General features: G+C 38.9%; 1 protein-coding gene across 2 annotated transcripts in view; it reads right to left on the bottom strand.

Moving 5' to 3' along the window:
* Positions 1–20,408, bottom strand: part of SPECC1L (sperm antigen with calponin homology and coiled-coil domains 1 like) — a 141,107-nt gene that overhangs the window by 80,068 nt on the left and 40,631 nt on the right. For both annotated transcript variants that reach the window (XM_045459260.1, XM_045459259.1), the window contains exons 3-5: positions 11,134–11,287; positions 4,998–6,631; positions 3,745–3,952 (exon numbers count right to left, since the gene is read on the bottom strand). In XM_045459260.1, the coding sequence (XP_045315216.1) occupies positions 3,745–3,952; positions 4,998–6,631; positions 11,134–11,287 (1,996 nt within the window). The remainder of the gene's footprint in view (positions 1–3,744; positions 3,953–4,997; positions 6,632–11,133; positions 11,288–20,408) is intronic.

The following is a 20,408-nucleotide window of genomic DNA, read 5'->3' on the forward strand; positions in this document are numbered from 1 at the left end:
TGATGTTATCTGGAAAGCCATCTGGGACTCCAACTACATGTTACGCCCTATGATACTGTCCCATACTCACTGATGCTGTACTCCTTTTTTTCAATCTTTTTTTTTCTCTGTCCTGCAGATTGGATAGTGACTACTGACTGATCTTCAAGTTCACTGGCTCTTCTATGTTTTTAATTTGCTGTTTAAATGATTTAGTGGATGGTTCAGTAAGTTAGGCATCTGACTCTTGGTTTCAGCTCAGGTCATGATCTGACACACATGACTCAGGTCATGATCTGGCACAAGTCATGATTTCGTGAGTTCAAGACTTGTGTTGGGCTCTACGCTGGCAGCACAGAGCCTGCTTGGGATTCTCTCTCCCTCCCTCTCTCCTCCTCTACTTGCGCTGTCTCTGTGTCTCTCAAAATAAATAAACTTAAAAACTATTTTAATGATTTAGTAAACTTTTTAAATTAGCTGTTAAATTCCTCAGTTCTATAATACATATTAGGTTCTTTTTAAACAGTTTTTATTTCTCTCCTGAGATTTGCAATTTGTTCATTCATTACTGGCAGACTTTCCTCAACACCCTGAGTGCAGTTACAACAGCTGCTTTAAAATCCTCATCACTAATTCCAAAGTCAGGATCATTTGGGAGTCGATGTGACTACTAATGGGTACAGTTTCTTTTTAGGGTGATGAAAAAGTTCTAAAACTGAGTATGGTAATGGTTGCTAAAATATTCCACAAATGAAAAGCTCAATTTCTCAGGGACCTGGGCTGGCTCAGTTGGTGAGGCATACGACTCTTGATCTAGGGGTTGTAAATTCAAGCCTCATTTTGGGTGTAGAGATTAAAAACAAAATCTTAAAAAGAAAATCTCAATTTCTCAATTAACAGCGTTCCTTGTTATCAAGTGCCCTATACCAAGTGATGACTTAGCATCAATACCAAGTGCTAGAATTCACTAAGAAATAAATTAACTCGTATCAGAATACAGGATCCTGGTTCCTAAGAAAACTGTTAAAAGTCATTTTGAGAATAGGTGAGAAAATCTGAATGTGAGCTATTAGATGGATACTAAGGAATTATGCCAAATTTAGTAGATATGATTATAAGGAAAACAGGAGTTGCATGACACCAAAATATTAAGTGTCTCATGGAGTCTACAACTTACTACAACTTACTACTCAAGTCAAACACACACATATACAGATACACACATGGAAGGAGAATATTATAAAACATTAACGACTGTCAAATCTAGGCAGTGGGTGCTATCTCTACCATGTTTGCAGTATTTATCTATATTTGAAATTTTCATTTTAAAAAAATTGGGGGGAGAAGATACCGGGCTAAAAAAAAATTTATTCAGGATTTTCAGCCACTTCATAATAAAAATCCACATAAAGTTTATATAATTTTTATTTTGTCAATCATTTTTCATTCCAGGAATCCTTATCAGCTAACATTTTTCTAGCCATTAACCCAATTACCACAAGGTGTCACTCTTTCTGTGTTCAAATCAAAAGGCCTGCAAGGGAAAAGGTTGTCATCAGTACTACATGGAAAATGCACTCAACTTCCAAGTTAATCTGAAAAACTTTAGAACTTCTTACATTTAGGAAATACAGTTACATAAATCCTCTCCGTTCAGAGACACTGAAATACAGACTAGATACAAATGTTAAACTCTCCAAAGTTTTTCACAATTTCAGATGAGAAAGTTTTATCTGTAGGACTGTAACTGTCTCCAAGAAAAGAGTCCCACAGTCAGCTACTTCAGTAGTCAAATGACTCAAAATGTTCCGAATAACCTTGGGGTCAGTCCACAGATGCCAAGCCAACTAGCCAGAGCTCAGAACTGGCAAAAGACATGTTTAGGACTCCTGCAAATGACCCACTCTCTCCTGGAACTAGCTCAAACCTCCCTGCCTCTGCGCCCACAGCACATGGGATCTGGCCCAACGCTGTATTTGCCTACTGATCCTCTGTCAAGGAATAACACAGAGCTCAAAGGATCGGTATCATGAACCACAAGGCTGAAAAGCTTTAATCAATGTATCCAAAAAGGTTATTCACATTCTCCTTGTCCCCACCTGGCTATCATTAAAGTGTACTACAACTTAAAATTTGTTAACATTTGAGGAATCTGGATGAAGAACACTAAGAATTTTTAAGATGTATTATTTGGAAATAATTTCAAATTCACAAAAAGGTGCAAAAACCAGTACAAAAAGCACCCATATGACCACTTTACACAGTTGTGCTTATGTTAACTGTTTACCCATCTTTTTCATCATTTGCCATCTTCTATCCCTGTCTGTCTTTATCTATCCCTGATGTTTTCCCTGAATCCTTTAAGGATATACATCATGGTCCTTTACCTCTAGATATTCAGTGTGTGATTCGTAAGAATAGGGACGTTGACTTACATAAACAGTATAGTTATCAACTTTATAAATTGATATGGTTACATACGTTTATCTATAATCCACTTTTGTCCTATCTAGTTTTTTAAAGTTCCAGTTCTGTCAGAACACCTGTTATAGCATTTTCCCTACAGTGTTAGACAGAGTCTAGGCACAGGTATTGCATTTAATTCATGTCTCCTCAGACCCCTTTAATCTAGAACTTTTCTATAGTCTTTGTCTTTTATGACACTGGCAGTTCTGAGGAATACAGCGCCACACATTCTTGTGTTTTTAGTAAAACATTAATTTTTTGTCTATTTAAAGTTTCTTTTTTTTTTTTTTTTTACGTTTATTTATTTATTTTGAGAAGAGAGAGAGAGGGAGCATGCTCAGAGGAGGGGCAGAGAGAGAGAAGGAGACAGAGAATCCCAAGCAGGCTCCACACTATCAAGTATGGAACCTGACATAGGGCTCGAACCCACGAACTGTGAGATCATGACCTGAGCCAAAATCAAGAGTCAGACACTTAACCGACTGAGCCACCCAGGTGCCCCTATTTAATGTTTCTTTATGATTCATTACAGTTATGCTTCAGCCAGAATATGGCCCAGCTGATGGTGAGTCTGATTCTCTGTGCCTCTGTCATTTATTTACAGGATCACCAGTGAGGTCAAAGTGTTGCCCAATTTTTCCACTGAATAATTTCTGGTTGTTTCTTCTTCCTCACTTGCAACATAATAAATAGTCTGTGGGAAGACATTTTAAGATCAACCAAATTTTTGCTCCTCATCAAACTATCAACACAGAAATGCTTTGTACTAGTTTTGCGATTTTTTTGTAAGTGAAATAATTGTAAAATAATTTCAAAAAACTTAAAGCAATTTAAAATAGGAGTTTCAATCCTACCAGATCATAAAATCTCCATGGTTGGGAGGAAAACCAGACAAATAAAGAAAAACCTGTGCTTTAGACATAAGATTATAAAGGATGACTGATTTTTGTCTCAGTATACCTGCGATCATTAGAACAATAAATGGCTTTTCCTAAGATCTAAAAAAATAAAATAACAATCAGTTTTTCCTTAAATGATTTTCTGTAACCAAGCACAGTTTTGAAGCAATGCTTCCTCTTAACAGTTCTTCCTTATGAACAAAACATAGCAGTCCAAAGACTATTGGCTAATGTGTGAAATACGCTTTGCCACATGTGTATTTCTGCAGGCCACTGTCTACTGTGCCTGTCCACTTCAGCAGTGACAGCAACCAATTTTCATTTTGTTACTGAATGCAAATTGTCCCCGCTCGTTAACATGGGTACAACAAAAGGAATGAAAAGCTCCCCCATCACTTACTCTCTAAATCGGAAATAATGAGGTTGTCATGAAGTTTCACAGCTCGGTGTTGTTCTACTTCATCTTCAAGTTCAAAGATGGTTTCTTTCATGTCACTCCTCTCTGTGTCTTTTTCTTCCAGCTCTGATCTTAGTTTCTCTAATGTCATATTCAAATCTTCTATTTGTTTCTTAGCTTCTTCTTGGAAGGCTCGGTATTCATCTTCTACCTGTATAGAACGATGGTGCACATTAGAAAAGTAGGAGCTGCTCTAAGATAAATTCTACAATGGATGTACACACTGTTTCAAAGGAAGCAAAGCATGAGTTCCGAGGTATGAGCTAAAACTAGCTCTGTAGTAACTGTATGAATCTATGAAAAAGCACTCTATAATATGCTTAAACATAATTTGTTGCTATATCACTGACAAATTATATTGACATATCACTGAACTTAACTAGATTATTTATGAGGAAATTTAAAAAAATTTCCCTTCTCCAAAGTATGGACCAAAGACATGTATTTGATTAATAATTAATATCCCTCTCCCATCCCACCCCCCCCAAAGATGTCTGATTTGTGACAGTTTCATTACCAAATTAAAAATGGAAACAAATTCTCAAATACTGTTATTGCAAAAGTATTAGCTCAAAGTGCCTTCCAACATATATGTTCCAACAAATAATACATACCCTAACTTGTATCTCTAAACATCATCACTAAAAAATTACAATCTAAATTATTTAAATTTTGGCCAAAGATATACTAGTGTTTCTTTAAAAACCAGTGCCCTAAAGCAGGAAATAAAATGGAAGATAGAATAATTGGGTAACTCATGCAAATAAACACTGCATCAGCAATGACATGGGGCACAGACCCCTGGCCAGAATGCCAGCAACCCCAGGCTGTAGTTCTGCATAAGTCCTTGCTATTATGCTACGTATAAAACAAGGGGGCTGGACCAATGATCTCTAAGGTCCTTCCTTGTCAGCAACAAGACATAGTCCTCTATGTGCCCCTGGGCGCACCTAGCCTAGGGACAAATTCTGTTATAATTACAGTCCCATCCTCTCACAGGCAGTGAAAGTGACATTTTTTCAAGAATATGTTTTACTGTATCCCAATAAAGGAAAACCATTCTCAAGCTTTAAAACAAAATCAGCCTACAAAAAGTGAATGACATATCACAGAAATGATACCGGCTTTTGGTAAGCACGGTGTGTACTGCAGCTGCATAATGCTGATGCAGAACATTCTGTCTACTTAAACGGTACCTTTGCAATGGTGTCCTGCAAACGATTGGCATCATTTCGGGTGTGAGCCAGATCTTCCTGCAGACTACTAGCCAAAGTCTCTGCTTTTTCTTTGTCCAGCCTGACGCTCTCCAGGAGATCTTGAATATCAGATTTGTCTCCAGAGTTATGGATGGAATACAGCTCTGCCACCTTCTGCTTCTCATTCTCCAGCTGGGACTTCAGACGATTCATCTCTATCTGATCACTGGCCACTGTGGCTTTGTACTCCTCTAGCGTGGCTGCCAAGGCTGCTTTACCCTTCTGTTCAGACTCAATGATGCGCTCCATATGGTGATTGCGTTCTTTGAGTGCCCCTATCATTTCTTGAGCTTCCTTGTTGTCTTGTTCTGCCATCTTCAAAGTATTGCTTAAATGCTGCTGGACACCAAGAAGCTGCTCTCGTTCAAAACGGGCATTCTCAGCTAGATCCATGTAACGTTGCTCCAATTCCATATAGCGTCCGCTTTTTACATCTTCATCTATGACATAAGAAATGTGATGCTCATCCAGAAGGGAGCGGAAATATTCAATCTGTCGGCTAAAGTGTTCCAACTTATCACTCTGCTGACATAAAGACTCCATAAGAATAACCTTCTCTTCTCCAAGCCTTTCATTTTCACTATTCAGTTCTTGGGTTATCTGCTGCAAATCAGCTAGCTCTTGCAGAGTTGCCTGAAGTTCCTCACTCGTGCTGTGTTGGTTCTCTTCCATCTGGTGTATCCTTTCTGTCAAGCAAGCGACGGACACTTCACTCGCGTTGCCGCTGCTCCCCTTCCGGGAGCGCTCTATGCTTGGAATGCCTTCGGACTCTGAGGACGATGGCGCATCTAGGGCGTCGTCACTCGATGTGAGGGGCTGGTACACCTCACTGCACTCACTGTCTAGATTGTCCATTGAGTTGCTGTGCTGATGGTCCATGAGGGTGTTCTCGTCCTGACTCAAGAGATCCTCCACAGACCCAGGGGCAGAGCCTTCCACCGAAGAGGTCAGGGTCCCTCCTCCATCACTCTGATTGCCAGGGGTGATTTCTGGGCTCAGGGACTGATAACCAAATAGCTTTTCAGAATTATCTAGCCTCTGCTCTAGGGAAAAGCCCAGGGCATTCAACCTGTCCTTTAACATTCTGTTCTCATTTTTTAGCTGGTTCAGTTCTTCGCGGATGGCAGTATTCTGTTCCTGCAACTGCAACAAGGTGGACTCAACATCGGTTGGCTGGTGAGCAATGACAGCTTCCTTCTCCTCAGATTTTTCATCACCCTCTGAATGATCTTCATTAATGCCCAGCTGGGCCCGCATGTCTCGGAGCTCATTTCTCAAATGTAAGATTTCCACATCCTTTGTTTTTGCCAACGTGAGCAGCTCTTTCACTTTGGCTTCCAAAGCAGCTTTGTCACTGATCTGATTGTCCGACTTAGACTTGCTCATGCGAACATCACATTCTGTTGTGGTGCGACTGCGGGAACGCTTGGCCAATGCCACATCATTGGCTCCTTGACCTGCAGAGGGTAGTTTTTTGCTCTGGTTTAGTCGGGTACGTTCGCGTAATCTTTCTCGAGTAGAACTGGATTCTTTATTACCTATAGAAGTGCTCCGCTTGGTTGAAGAACTTGTGCCTAAATGTTTATAACAAAGAACGTAAGGCAAAGATATTAGCAACAAAAGGCACAGAGGTTATTCCCTAGGTCTAATGAGATGAAATCTAGAGGCCTACACATTGATTTTGACCGACATTAATCCTGCCTTAGATTCTAATCACTGTAAAATTCAGTTTCCTCAAAACCAAATCATTTATTTTTTTAATTATCCATGAAAAAGAAGTTATACATTGTATTGTACGCTTTAAGTGGGTGGATTTTATAAAATGAGAATTATATCTCAATAAAGCTATTAACATAAAAAAAGTTACCCATTAACTTGAATCCTAAACCATGAACTTTAAACAAGTGGCCAGGGGCATAATACTCTAGGGCAAGCTAGATGAAGCAGACTCTAGGATTAGCCAGTCAGGTAGCAAACTAACTATAGAAGCAGATGGTAAAGAAGGATGAGCAAGAAGGGAAAAGCAGCCTCTGGACAAACCAAAAATCTAAGATACCTGTAATAAACAAAAAAAGTACGATCAAAGTAAGTGCAAAAAGTTTTTCACATCACAGAATGACATATAAATAGTACCAATGACATTAATTATAATATAGCTAACATGTACTTAGTGCTTATTTTACACACACACAGATGAACACTTCACATACATTAATTTATACAAGCCTCATTATTATTATCATGAAGAAACACAGAGATGTTAAGTAATTTGCCAACATCCCACATGTAGTAAGTGGATGAGCAAGGATTCAAACGCAGGCAGGGAGTCTGGCTCCAGAATCCACAACTTAAGTAGTACACTATGCTGCCTCTTTGAATGTTAGAAAACAGGGAAACCTGGGTGGCTCAGTTGGTTAAGCAAACGACTCTTGGTTTCAGCTCAGGTCATCTCACAGTTCTTGGGTTGAAGCCCCACACTGGGCTCTGTGCTGACAGCACACAGTCTGTTTGGGATTCTGTCTCCCTCTCTCTCTGCCCCTCCCCCGCTCACTTTCTCTCTTTCTCTCTCAAAAATAAATAAATAAATAAATAAATAAATAAATAAATAAATAAATAAAGCAAGCTGGGGTGCCTGGGTGGCTCAGTCGGTTGAGCGTCCAACTTTGGCTTAGGTCGTGATCTCGCAGTTCATGAGTTTGAGCCCCGCGTCGGGCTCTGTGCTGATGGCTCAGAGCCTGGAGACTGCTTTGGATTCTGTGTCTTCCTCTCTCTCTCTGCTCCTCCCTTGTTCACACTCTGTCTCTGTCTGTCTCTCAAAAATAAACAAACATTTAAAAAAAATTTTTTATAATTTTTTTTTTTAATGTTTATTTATATTTGAGACAGAGAGAGACAGGGCATGAATGGGGGAGGGGCAGACAGAGAGGGAGACACAGAATCAGAAGCAGGCTCCAGGCTCTGAGCCATCAGCCCAGAGCCCGACGCGGGGCTCGAACTCACGAACCGTGAGATCGTGACCTGAGCTGAAGTCGGACGCTCAACCGACTGAGCCACCCAGGCGCCCCCAAAAAATTGTTTAATAAATAAATAAAAAAGCAAAGAAAAAGAAGATCTACACCTAATCAGTATTTTGTAAAAACCTGCTAGTTCTTTACATGGCAGGCACCAGGCTTCACGGGTAAGAGAGAGCGAAAGGTCTATGTGATATAGGTAGACAGCCACTGATTCTGCCAGGGGTTTGGTGTAGAGCAGGGGAGGCCACAGGACAGAACAAGGAAGCAGAAGTGAACAGGACACACAGAAAGGAAAAGTAAGGTCACACAATTAATGGGAATAGTAGGGGAAGTTTCTACAGGGCCCTGAACATCAGGGAAAATTTAGTGAGTCACAATAGTAAATGTTTAATAAGTGTTCTGGAGCAGGGAAGACACACAGAAAAGAGTATTTTTATGAAAACTAATCTAGAGGCTAAGTGAAACATATAAGGAAGAAGAGCAGTTAAAGGAGGAATGTGGACAGGCAGAATAGTAAAAGAAAAAAAAGGAGGGCCTACATTTGGGGAGTGAGATCTGGATCTCTGTAAGAACACAGAAGGGATAATACATCCGTAACAGATTTAGGGTAGAAGAAACAAGATGAGAAGAAACAATTGCAAACCAAACCAATATCCGGGGTAAGAAAGAAAAGATCTGGACATGCCTGAAAGCCAAAAAGGAAAGGAGCCAGTAATGAGGGAAGGGATTGACAATGCCCCAAAAGGAAAGGAGAGGTAAAGAAACAAGAAAGGAAGAGACAGACAGAACATGAAAAAGAAAAGCTCCCCTTCTGAGATTATTGTGACCAGCGAGTAGATAGAAAAATCTGAGTTACAGACAAGTGAACTGGTCTTAGAGAAGTCATGGGGAGTAAATAAACATAGAGTAGATGAACTGAAGAAGTAAGGATGTTGTTATGGGCTGAATTGTGTCCTATAAATTCTTATGTTGAGGACATAACCCCCAGTACCTCAGAATGTGACTGTATTTTGAAAAAGAGTAATCAACTTAAAGAGGTACTTATGTTAACATAGGGTTATTAGGGTGGGCCCTAATCCAATCTGACTGGTATCTTTATAAGAAGAGGAGAATGGGATACAGACAGAGAGGGGGACCACCATGTGAGGACACAAGGAGAAAACAGCCGTCTACAAGCCAAGGAGAGAGGCCTCAGAAGAAACCAAACTGGCTGACAACCTTGATCTCAGACTTCAACCAGTTTTAGTGAGAAACTAAATGTCTGTGTTTGAGTCACCCAGGCTGTGTACTTTGTTATGAGTGCCCTAGCAAACTCATACAGATGTATAAAGCTGCCACCAGTAGGGGCAATGGATCCAGGGAGGTGATAACTGAATTCAGCCTTGTGAGGGAAGGTGTCAGTAGGGAACCAAGGCCCAAATCCAAGGGATCTTTCCCAGTAAATTCTAAAAGCTGGAAACAGGAAGATATATAGATGGTATTAGAGTACTTAATTTCCTTCTTACCACACAAGCTGGAGTATTAAATGTGGTGATGACCTCAGGCTTGAAAATAAAAGACCTAAGGTGCAGCCATTGCTCCACTACCAGCTTTGTGGCCCGGTACAAAGCGAGTACCCAATACATATTTTCTGAGCAAACAAATGCAAGGCCTTAGGCCAAGATACTTGAGCTTTAAGCATAGCTCTCACAACTCTAAAATGAGGATAGTAATAGCCTCTACCTCATAGGGCTATAGTGAGCATAAAATGGAATGATGCCTAATATAATGCCTTCCATGTTTCCTCCTCGTGATCATACATATGACTATTATAATTAGCAGGAGGGTGTGATCTGGGATGGAAGGAAAAAACCACAGAAGGTCAAAGCAAGAGAGAGGACAGTAGGTAAACCTGAGCTAGAAAAAAGTCTAATACATACAAAAAGGGCTAAGAGCCTAAATAAGGATGATAAAGAAGGTCTGTTATAATCTTTACTAACAGGCTTTCATCAGCTGTATTACAAACATATGGTCTTGTGTTCATTGGAAGACTTAAAGTTTTTCTGTAAGTGTAAAAAGTAAAAAATGATAGCATTACTCCTTGGACTACAGGACGAGTTAACTTATGGACTCTATCAAATCTAAAGCCAAATTGCTACTAATGAATAAAGAAAGAATGGTAGAACAGGAATGAATGGATACAGGCATTGATCATCAAAGGCTGCCTATATCATGGAAAGACAGACAACCAAAAATGATATGCCTACTAGTGGATGGACAACTACCATGTTTGAAGGAGTCTTGGGGGTAAAAAATGAACCTGAATCTATCCCATCAAGACTCTAGATCCAATCGCATTAACAGTAAACAAACAAAGGAACATGGCCAAGGACATCAAAGGGGTGTGACATCAAAATACAGATCACAGGAAAGTATAGGTCAAACAAACAGTTTTTACAAAAATTAAATTATAAGATAAAAATAGATTTAAGAAAGAAAACTTAAGAGGGGCGCCTGGGTGGCTCAGTCGGTTAAGTATCTGACTTCAGCTCAGGTCATTTCATGGTTAGTGAGTTCAAGCCCTGTGTCGGGCTCTGTGCTGACAGTTCAGAGCCTGGAGCCTACTTCGGATTCTGTGTCTCCCTCTCTCTCTCTGCCCCTCCCCCACTCATACTCTGTCTCTGTCTCTTGAAAATAAATAAATGTTAAAAAAAATTTTTTTTTAAAGTTGTAAATTTGAGTATTTCTCTATATTTATGATTTGAAGAATGATTATTAATTATTTTAAGTACTGATAATGGCATTGTGATTTTCTTTTTAGAAGAATCCTTATCTTTCAAAGATAATTATATATTTGTGGAAGAAATTAAATGATACCCGGAATTTGCTTCAAAATAACGAGGAGGGGAGGTGGATGTCAAGGAATTCAGACTGGCCATCAGTTGATAAGGGTGATGAGTACATGGGGTTGAAATACAAATACATGTCTGACATTTTCTAATTAGTGGAACCCCTTAAATACCACTGCACTCTGGCTTCAAACAAAAAAGCACTTTAACTCTTATTCTGAATGCCACCTATACCTGTGCTGATCTTGGATTTATTCTCCACAGTGGTCATGGCAGGGACTGATGCTGAAGATGCAGCAGAAGGGCAGGTGCTTTTCTTTCCTTTAACACCATTAGTCACTGTCACCCCTCCAGCCATTCCAGCTAAGAGGTCATCATTGCTCTTGGTCTAGAAGTAACAGAAAAGAAAAACAAATTGACTAGATGAAGCAAGAGTAAATAACATTTTGAGACTAAAGCAAAGTTCTTGGCTTTTATATTAAATTCAAGAGCCTCACAAAGACTTTCTGACAGTTACCAATGCATCATACTGTGCTGCAGAGAGTACTTTACTGGTTTATAAACAATCACACATTTCTTTTAAAAATGCAAAACTCTGGGGCGCTTGGGTGGCTCAGTTGGTTAAGCATCTGACTTTGGCTCAGGTCACGATCTCACAGTTCATGAGTTCAAGCCCCACATCAGGTTCTATGCTGACAGCTCAGAGCCTGCAGCCTGCTTCAGATTCTGTGTCTCCCACTTCTCTCTTCCCCTCTCCCGCTCACGTTCTGTCTCTCTCTCTCTAAAAAATAAACATTAAAAAAAGTTTTTTTAATAAAAATAAAAATACAAAAATATGGGGTGCGTGGGCGACTCAGTCAGTTGAGTGTCAACCCTTGATAACAGCTCAGGTTGCGATCCTGGGGATAAGGGATTTGAGCCCTGTGTCGGGCTCCATGCTAAACATGGACCCTGCTTGAGATTCTCTCTCTTTCTCTCTCTCTCCCTCTGCCCCTCTCCCTAAGTGGCATGCTCTCTCAAATAAAAATAAAATAAAATAAAATTTAATTTAATTTAAAAATTATATATATAATCAAAAACTTTATGGAAGCCGACTGTGTGCCCACATGTGCCACAGTCAGTGGGGGAGTGGAAAAAGTGAAGACATACTCTTTATTACTTTCAGATAGGACGTGACTTATGAACAGGGATCATCTGAGCACTATCACATGGGCTCCCAGTAAAGTTCTGTAATACCAAAGAAAATGCCATCCTGCAATTTCTAGAGAGAAAAACCACTGAGAATCCGATATAATATTCATTGCTTTATAGTAAATCATGGATGTAAAGTGATGGAGCCATTATTTGGAAATTTAGTTTTCTTATCTGATCTAATTTTTTAGTAGTCTAATTTAAGCCAAAATTGAAAGTTTTTTTAAAGCCGAGGTAATATATAAATAAAAACTAGAGAGTTTATGGTTAGAGTGAGGGTTAGTCAGTCTAAATGATCATACTACTTGAGAAAGACCCTTTGTATTAATTTATTTATATTTTATAAAGACGACTGAAAAAAATATGAGCTTTTTACAAAGAAAACAGGTGGCCGCAGCAACTTCTAACTCAACACGTCCCTAGAGGCAAGGGAAACAAAAGCAAAAATGTACTGGGACCTCATCAAAATAAAAACCTTCTGCACAGCAAAGGAAACAATCAGCAAAACTAAAAGGCAACCGAAAGAATGGGAGAAGATATTTGCAAACAACATATCAGATAAAGGGTTAGTATCCAAAATCTATAAAGAACTTATCAAACTCAACACCCAAAAAACAGATAACCCAGTGAAGAAATGGGCAAAAGACATGAATAGACACTTCTCCAAGGAAGACATCCAGATGGCCAACCGACACATGAAAAAAGCTCAACATCACTCATCATCAGGGAAATTCAAATCAAAACCACAATGAGGTACCACCTTACACCTGTCAGAATGGTTAACATTAACAACTCAGGCAACAACAGATGTTGGAGAGGATGCAGAGAAAGAAGATCTCTTTTGCATTGTTGGTGGGAATGCAAGCTGGTGCAGCCACTCTGGAAAACAGTATGGAGGTTCCTCAAAAAATTAAAAATAGAACTACCCTATGACCCAGCAATTGCACTACTAAGTATTTATCCAAGGGACACAGGTATGCTGTTTTTAAGGGACATATGCACCCCAATGTTTACAGCAGCACTATCAACAATAGCCAAAGTATGGAAAGGGCCCAAATGTCCATCGATGGATGAATAAAGAAAATGTGGTATAGGGGCACCTGGGTGGCTCAGTCGGTTGAGTGTCCGACTTCGGCTCAGGTCATGATCTCACAGCTTGTGAGTTCGAGCCCCGCATCGGGCTCTGTGCTCAGAGCCTGGAGCCTGCTTCTGCTTCTGTGTCTCCCTCTCTCTCTGCCCCTAACCCACTCGCATTCTGTCTCTGTCTCTCTCAAAAATAAATAAACATTAAAAAAAAAAATTTTTTTTAAAGAAGATGTGGTATATACGTATACAATGGAGTATTAGTCGGCAATCAAAAAGAATGAAACCTTGCCAACTGCAACTCTGTGGATGGAACTAGAGGGTACTACGCTAAGTGAAATTAGTCAGAAAGACAAATATCATATGACTTCACTCATATGAGGACTTTAAGAGACAAAACAAATGAACATAAGGGAAGGGAAATAAAAATAATATAAAAACAGGGAGGGGAACAAAACATAAAGGACTCTTAAATATGGAGAACAACAGAGGGTTACTGGAGGGATTGTGGGAGGGGGGATGGGCTAAATGGGTAAGGGGCATTAAAGAATATACTCCTGAAATCATTGCTGCACTATATGCTAACTAATTTGGATGTAAATTTTAAAAAATAAAACTAAAAATAAAATAAAATAAAGTAAAAAGAAAACAGACATAAACTATGCTTCAATTAAAAAAAAACAAAATAAGCACTCTGGATAATGAGATTGGGTATAAAATTATTACTTAAAAAAAAGAATGAAAAAAATTTTATTTCTAGAAAGAACATAGAGGAGTTAAAAATCTGTGAAAAAAGAAAAACTACCTTTTTTAAAATATAATTTATTGTCAAATCAGCTTACATACAACACACAGTGCTCATCCCATCAAGTGCCCTCTTCAGTGCCCATCACCCATTTTCTCCTCTCACCCACCCCCCACATCCACCCTCAGTTTGTTCTCTGTATTTAAGAGTCTCTTGTGGTTTGCCTCCTTCCCTCTCTGTTCATAAGTAATTTTTTCCCCTCCCCTTCCCCCATGGTCTTCTGTTAAGTTTCTCAAGATCCACATACGAGTGAAAACATATGGTATCTTTCTCTGACTGACTTACTTCACTTAGCACAATACCTTCCAGTTCCATCCACGTTGCTACAAGTGGCCAGATTTCATTCTTTCTCATTGCCAAGTAGCAGTCCATTGTGTATATAAACCACATCTTCTTTATCCATTCATCAGTTGGTGGACATTTAGGCTCTTTCCATAATCTGGCTATTGTTGAAAGCGCTGCTATAAACATTGGGGTACGTGTGCCCCTATGCATCAGCACTCCTGTATCCCTTGGGTAAATTCCTAGCAGTGCTATTGCTGGGTCATAGAGTAGTTCTATTTTTAATTTTTTGAGGAACCTCCACATTGTTTTCTAGAGCGGCTGCACCAATTTGCATTCCCACCAACAGTGCAAGAGGGTTCCCGTTTCTCCACATCCTCACCAGCACCTATGAAAAACTACTTTTTAATAAAAGAACCAAAAGTTTTGTCCCATGAAGGTGAAAGCACAAGTTAACCAACCGATTTAATATTATTGTTTATCTGGAGCCAAGCTTACTCTTAGATAATCATAATAAATTCATTTCAATAAATCAAAATGGCTCATAAATTATTAATCTCTAAAGTCTCTTCCTGTTCTAAATGTTAGTAGAGTAGATTCTGTTCTCATCATTCAATTATAAAAGTTACAATATAATACCATTAGGTAGGTCAGTCTCACTAAAAACGAGGTAGAAAAGGATTAATGTTTTAATTTAAATGAATTAAGCTAATTAAGCTTTGGTAATTTAGAGTTGTCACATTATGAAAAATCTGGTTATGTAAGAAGGAAGGAGGATATTGCATTAATCATAAAGGATTGCTCATATTCTTTTTTTTTTTTTTTTAAACGTTTATTTATTTTTGAGACAGAGAGAGACAGAGCATGAACAGGGGAGGGGCAGAGAGAGAGGAAGACACAGAATCCGAAGCAGGCTCCAGGCTCTGAGCTGTCAGCACAGAGCCGGACACGGGGCTCGAACTCACAGACCATGAGATCATGACCTGAGCCGAAGTCGGACACCTAACCAACTGAGCCACCCAGGCGCCCCGGATTGCTCATATTCTTTAAGACTAGTTCCTGTTTATGAAATTGATCATCAACTATGATACAAAAAAAAATCTGCAAATTAAGTTCTACTTCCTTCCTGTCAATTTGCCCCTCATCCATTAGTCAGTATATAAACTCAACACACTCTTATGTTTTCAAATCACCTTTTATATTCTGTTAATAAAAGTTAAATTATCTTTGAGGTATTTTTTCTTTCTCCATAAGTTAAATATATTTTCTTTCATAAAAATTACATCTGAAGACAACCCTACACAGTCATGTGAAAAGTGGCTTAATCAACACACTTCTGTTTACTATTTGTCTTTGGTTAATGGCGGAGTTCAACATACCTCAGAGAACCAAGTCAAAAATTCTGCAGTTATCACATTAACCATGATAGTAGAGTAATGGCACATGAATAAACCAGTGGAACACAAAAGAATCCCAAAAGAAACTGCTTATATAGATACCTGTTTTATGACCAAAGAAAGAGTACAGGGAAAAAAAATGGGTTTTTCAATAAATAGTACTAGGTTAATAGTATATTCACACACACACACAAAAAAACCCCTACAAAAATGAGTAAGCCCTATTTCACACCATATCAAAAATAAGTCCCAAGGTTTTCTATGATTCAAAATCCTGAATGATAAAATAAAGAATTGATAAACCTAAGTCTATAAAAATTAAAATCTTAAAAAAAATTTAATCCTGTGCATGATACACAAATATCATCGTAAGCAAAATTTTAAAAAATGAGAAACGGGGAGAGTATATCTGCAATACCTCACAAATAAACAGCTAATATCCTTAATACAAAAAGAACTCTTGGCAATAAAGGGGTAAAAGACACATAGAAAGGTGACCAAAATGAACTATCACATATAATGAATACATACACAATACAAAAGATATAACCAGTCTAACTCACAATAGGAGAAATGTAAATTAAACAACATTAAGACACCACATCTCACCTAAGAGACTGGCAAAAATGAAGAGTTATGCCACGTTCCTTTGGGAAGGATGTGGGGAAACAGGCACACTCATAGGTTGCTGGTGAGAACACAGCTGGATGTGGCCTTATGAAAGGAACCCAGCAATGTCTAACAGAACTACATATGCATTTACCTTGTGCCCAGCAATCCCACCTCTAGGAATTTCACCTGAAGACATACCTCCAATAATACAAAAATACATACACATAAGGTTAGTCAATGCAGCATTGTTTTTAACTGCAAAATACTGGAAACACTTTGAATATCCATACATAGGACACTAGCTGAAAAAACTGTAGTATATCCATACAAAGACACATTAAACAGAATGAGAAAGGCTGCCATAAATTGGTATAAAGAGATTTCTAGAATATATTAGGTGAAAAAAAGAAAATGGGCAGAAGTAGATCTAATTATGGCAACTTTTGGGTAACAAAGGGGAAATAAAAAAATAAATATACATGTATCTGATCATTTGTGCAAAAGGAACACAGGAAGGATAAAAACAAAAACCCAACCAGACTCTTAACCTCCTAGGGACAGGTGGGGACAGAGTAAGAAGGAATCGGGGAGGAGAGGGACACTTTTCACATCTTGTCCTAGTTCTGACATGTAGAACTGAACTGTGATAGTGTTTCACATGCTGGCAGTAAATTAAAATTAAACAAACAAGGGTTTAAGGTTTCCCCTAAAATGGAACACAATAGGAACAAATAGACTAAACTGCATTTCAAATAAATGACATAGTCACACAGGGTAGGGGGCAGGGGAAGAATCCAAATATCTTCTGAAAACAGTATTTTGACCATAAATCCTCAAACTCTCAAGCTAACCACTAAAAAGTATACATTTTGAACTCTAGCTAGTAGATTTGTTTTTGGCAGTGGCATGGGTGAGCAATTCTCTAACTATTGGCTGTATATTCTAGGATTTAGAAAATAAGTAAATATAGATAATGAAAACCAGGTCTCTCACTGTCAAGAGATTGGGATTACAATTACATAAAGTGAAAAGGCTACTCTAAACATTGTATGTATGTCAACTGGATTTGGAAGTAACAGTGTGAACTCATAGGCTTTTTTTTTTTTTTTAATGTTTATTTTTGAGAGAGAGACAAAAAAAAAAGAGAGAGAAAGCAGGGGAGGGGCAGAGAGGGAGACACAGAAGCAGAAGTAGGCTCCAGGCTCTGAGTTGTCAGCACATTACCTGACTCGGGACTCAAACCCATGGACCATGAGATCATGACCTGAGATGAATTTGGCCACCCAACTGAGCCATCCAGGCGCCCCTCATAGGTTTTCAATATATGGAGAGAAACAGATATGAAAATTGATACAGATGTGTGTGTGTGTGTATGTTTCCTCTCTTGTCTACTAAGCAGGCTTAAAACCATACACTCAAAAGCAAGAGCACACCTCGTTTCCAAAGGCTTTAAGTTCCATCCTCTACTAAAAGGAACAAGTCCTCTTTGGAGAAAAGGCTGACTGACTATAGGGCTGGGGCTGGAGAAATAGAAAACTTATCATGTCAGGGATGTCCACTCTCACCACTGTTGCTTAACATAGTGTTGGAAGTTCTAGCATCAGCAATCAGACAACAAAAGGAAATCAAAGGCATCAAAATTGGCAAAGATGAAGTTAAGCTTCACTTTTTGCAGATGACATATTATACATGGAAAATCCGATAGACTCCACCAGAAGTCTGCTAGAACTGATACATGAATTTAGCAAAGTTGCAGGATACAAAATCAATGTACAGAAATCAGTTGCATTCTTATACACTAATAATGAAGCAACAGAAAGACAAATAAAGAAACTGATCCCATTCACAACTGCACCAAGAAGCATAAAATACCTAGGAATAAATCTAACCAAAGATGTAAAAGATCTGTATGCTGAAAACTATAGAAAGCTTATGAAGGAAATTGAAGAAGATATAAAGAAATGGAAAAACATTCCGTGCTCATGGATTGGAAGAATAAATATTGTCAAAATGTCAATACTACCCAAAGCTATCTACACATTCAATGCAATCCCAATCAAAATTGCACCAGCATTCTTCTCGAAACTAGAACAAGCAATCCTAAAATTCATATGGAACCACAAAAGGCCCCGAATAGCCAAAGTAATTTTGAAGAAGAAGACCAAAACAGGAAGCATCACAATCCCAGACTTTAGCCTCTACTACAAAGCTGTAATCATCAAGACAGCATGGTATTGGCACAAAAACAGACACACAGACCAATGGAATAGAATAGAAACCCCAGAACTAGACCCACAAACGTAAGGCCAACTAATCTTTGACAAAGCAGGAAAGAACATCCAATGGAAAAAAGACAGTCTCTTTAACAAATGGTGCTGGGAGAACTGGACAGCAACATGCAGAAGATTGAAACTAGACCACTTTCTCACACCATTCACAAAAATAAACTCAAAATGGATAAAGGACCTGAATGTGAGACAGGAAACCATCAAAACCCTAGAGGAGAAAGCAGGAAAAAACCTCTCTGACCTCAGCTGTAGCAATTTCTTACTTGACACATCCCCAAAGGCAAGGGAATTAAAAGCAAAAATGAACTACTGGGACCTTATGACGATAAAAAGCTTCTGCACAGCAAAGGAAACAATCAACAAAACCAGAAGGCAACCAACGGAATGGGAAAAGATATTTGCAAATGACATATCGGACAAAGGGCTAGTATCCAAAATCTATAAAGAGCTCACCAAACTCCACACCCGAAAAACAAATAACCCAGTGAAGAAATGGGCAGAAAACATGAATAGACACTTCTCTCAAGAAGACATCCGGATGGCAAACAGGCACATGAAAAGATGCTCAACGTCGCTCCTCATCAGGGAAATACAAATCAAAACCACACTCAGATATCACCTCACGCCAGTCAGAGTGGCCAAAATGAACAAATCAGGAGACTATAGATGCTGGCGAGGATGTGGAGAAACGGGAACCCTCTTGCACTGTTGGTGGGAATGCAAACTGGTGCAGCCACTCTGGAAAACAGTGTGAAGGTTACTCAAAAAATTAAAAATAGACCTACCCTATGACCCAGCAATAGCACTGCTAGGAATTTACCCAAGGGATACAGGAGTACTGATGCATAGGGGCACTTGTACCCCAATGTTTATAGCAGCACTCTCAACAATAGCCAAATTATGGAAAGAGCCTAAATGTCCATCAGCTGATGAATGGATAAAGAAATTGTGGTTTATATACACAATGGAGTACTACGTGGCAATGAGAAAGAATGAAATATGGCCCTTTGTAGCAAAATGGATGGAACTGGAGAGTGTGATGCTAAGTGAAATAAGCCATACAGAGAAAGACAGATACCATATGTTTTCACTCTTATGTGGATCCTGAGAAACTTAACAGAAACCCATGGGGGAGGGGAAGGAAAAAAAAACAAGGGGGTTAGAGTGGAAGAGAGCCAAAGCATAAGAGACTCTTAAAAACTGAGAACAAACTGAGGGTTAATGGGGGGTGGGAGGGAGGCGAGGTTGGGTGATGGGTATTGAGGAGGGCACCTTTTGGGATGAGCACTGGGTGTTGTATGGAAACCAATTTGACAATAAACTTCATATATTGAAGAAAAAAAAAAAAGAAAACTTACGTCAGAAATTAAAAGGCTGTTCAAAAAAGAACAGGAACATGTCAAAAGAACACAGGAGCCAGCTTGAAGGGGACAATCTGAGCATCAAAATAAACCATGCTAACCATTGACAGCCCACTGAATAAACAGTCCATTATTCCACACTAATATGCAACTACTAAATGTAGAAAGAATGATGGAATTAAAAAACTACCACTTGGCAAAAATCATACTAATAACAGATCCTGGAAAGAATTACCAAAAATTGCTAGTTAGGGTGTGAAAGTTTGATGACAAAGAGGGTATTTATAAAATCTCCCAAGTGTTTTTGATAAGATACTTTATTAATTAACAAAAGGAAACATGGTAACCTGATAGTGGAAAAAACCAGACACCACCCTAATCAAATTAAGTTAATATCACCAGGAATGGAACAGATTGACAGCATGTACTTCTGGAAATGCTATGCCAAGGACATGTGGCTTCTGTAGGACTTCTGCCAAAAGTGCATATC

Source organism: Leopardus geoffroyi, chromosome D3 (assembly GCF_018350155.1).
Source record: "Leopardus geoffroyi isolate Oge1 chromosome D3, O.geoffroyi_Oge1_pat1.0, whole genome shotgun sequence".
In the NCBI taxonomy this organism is placed as follows: Eukaryota; Metazoa; Chordata; class Mammalia; order Carnivora; family Felidae; genus Leopardus; species Leopardus geoffroyi.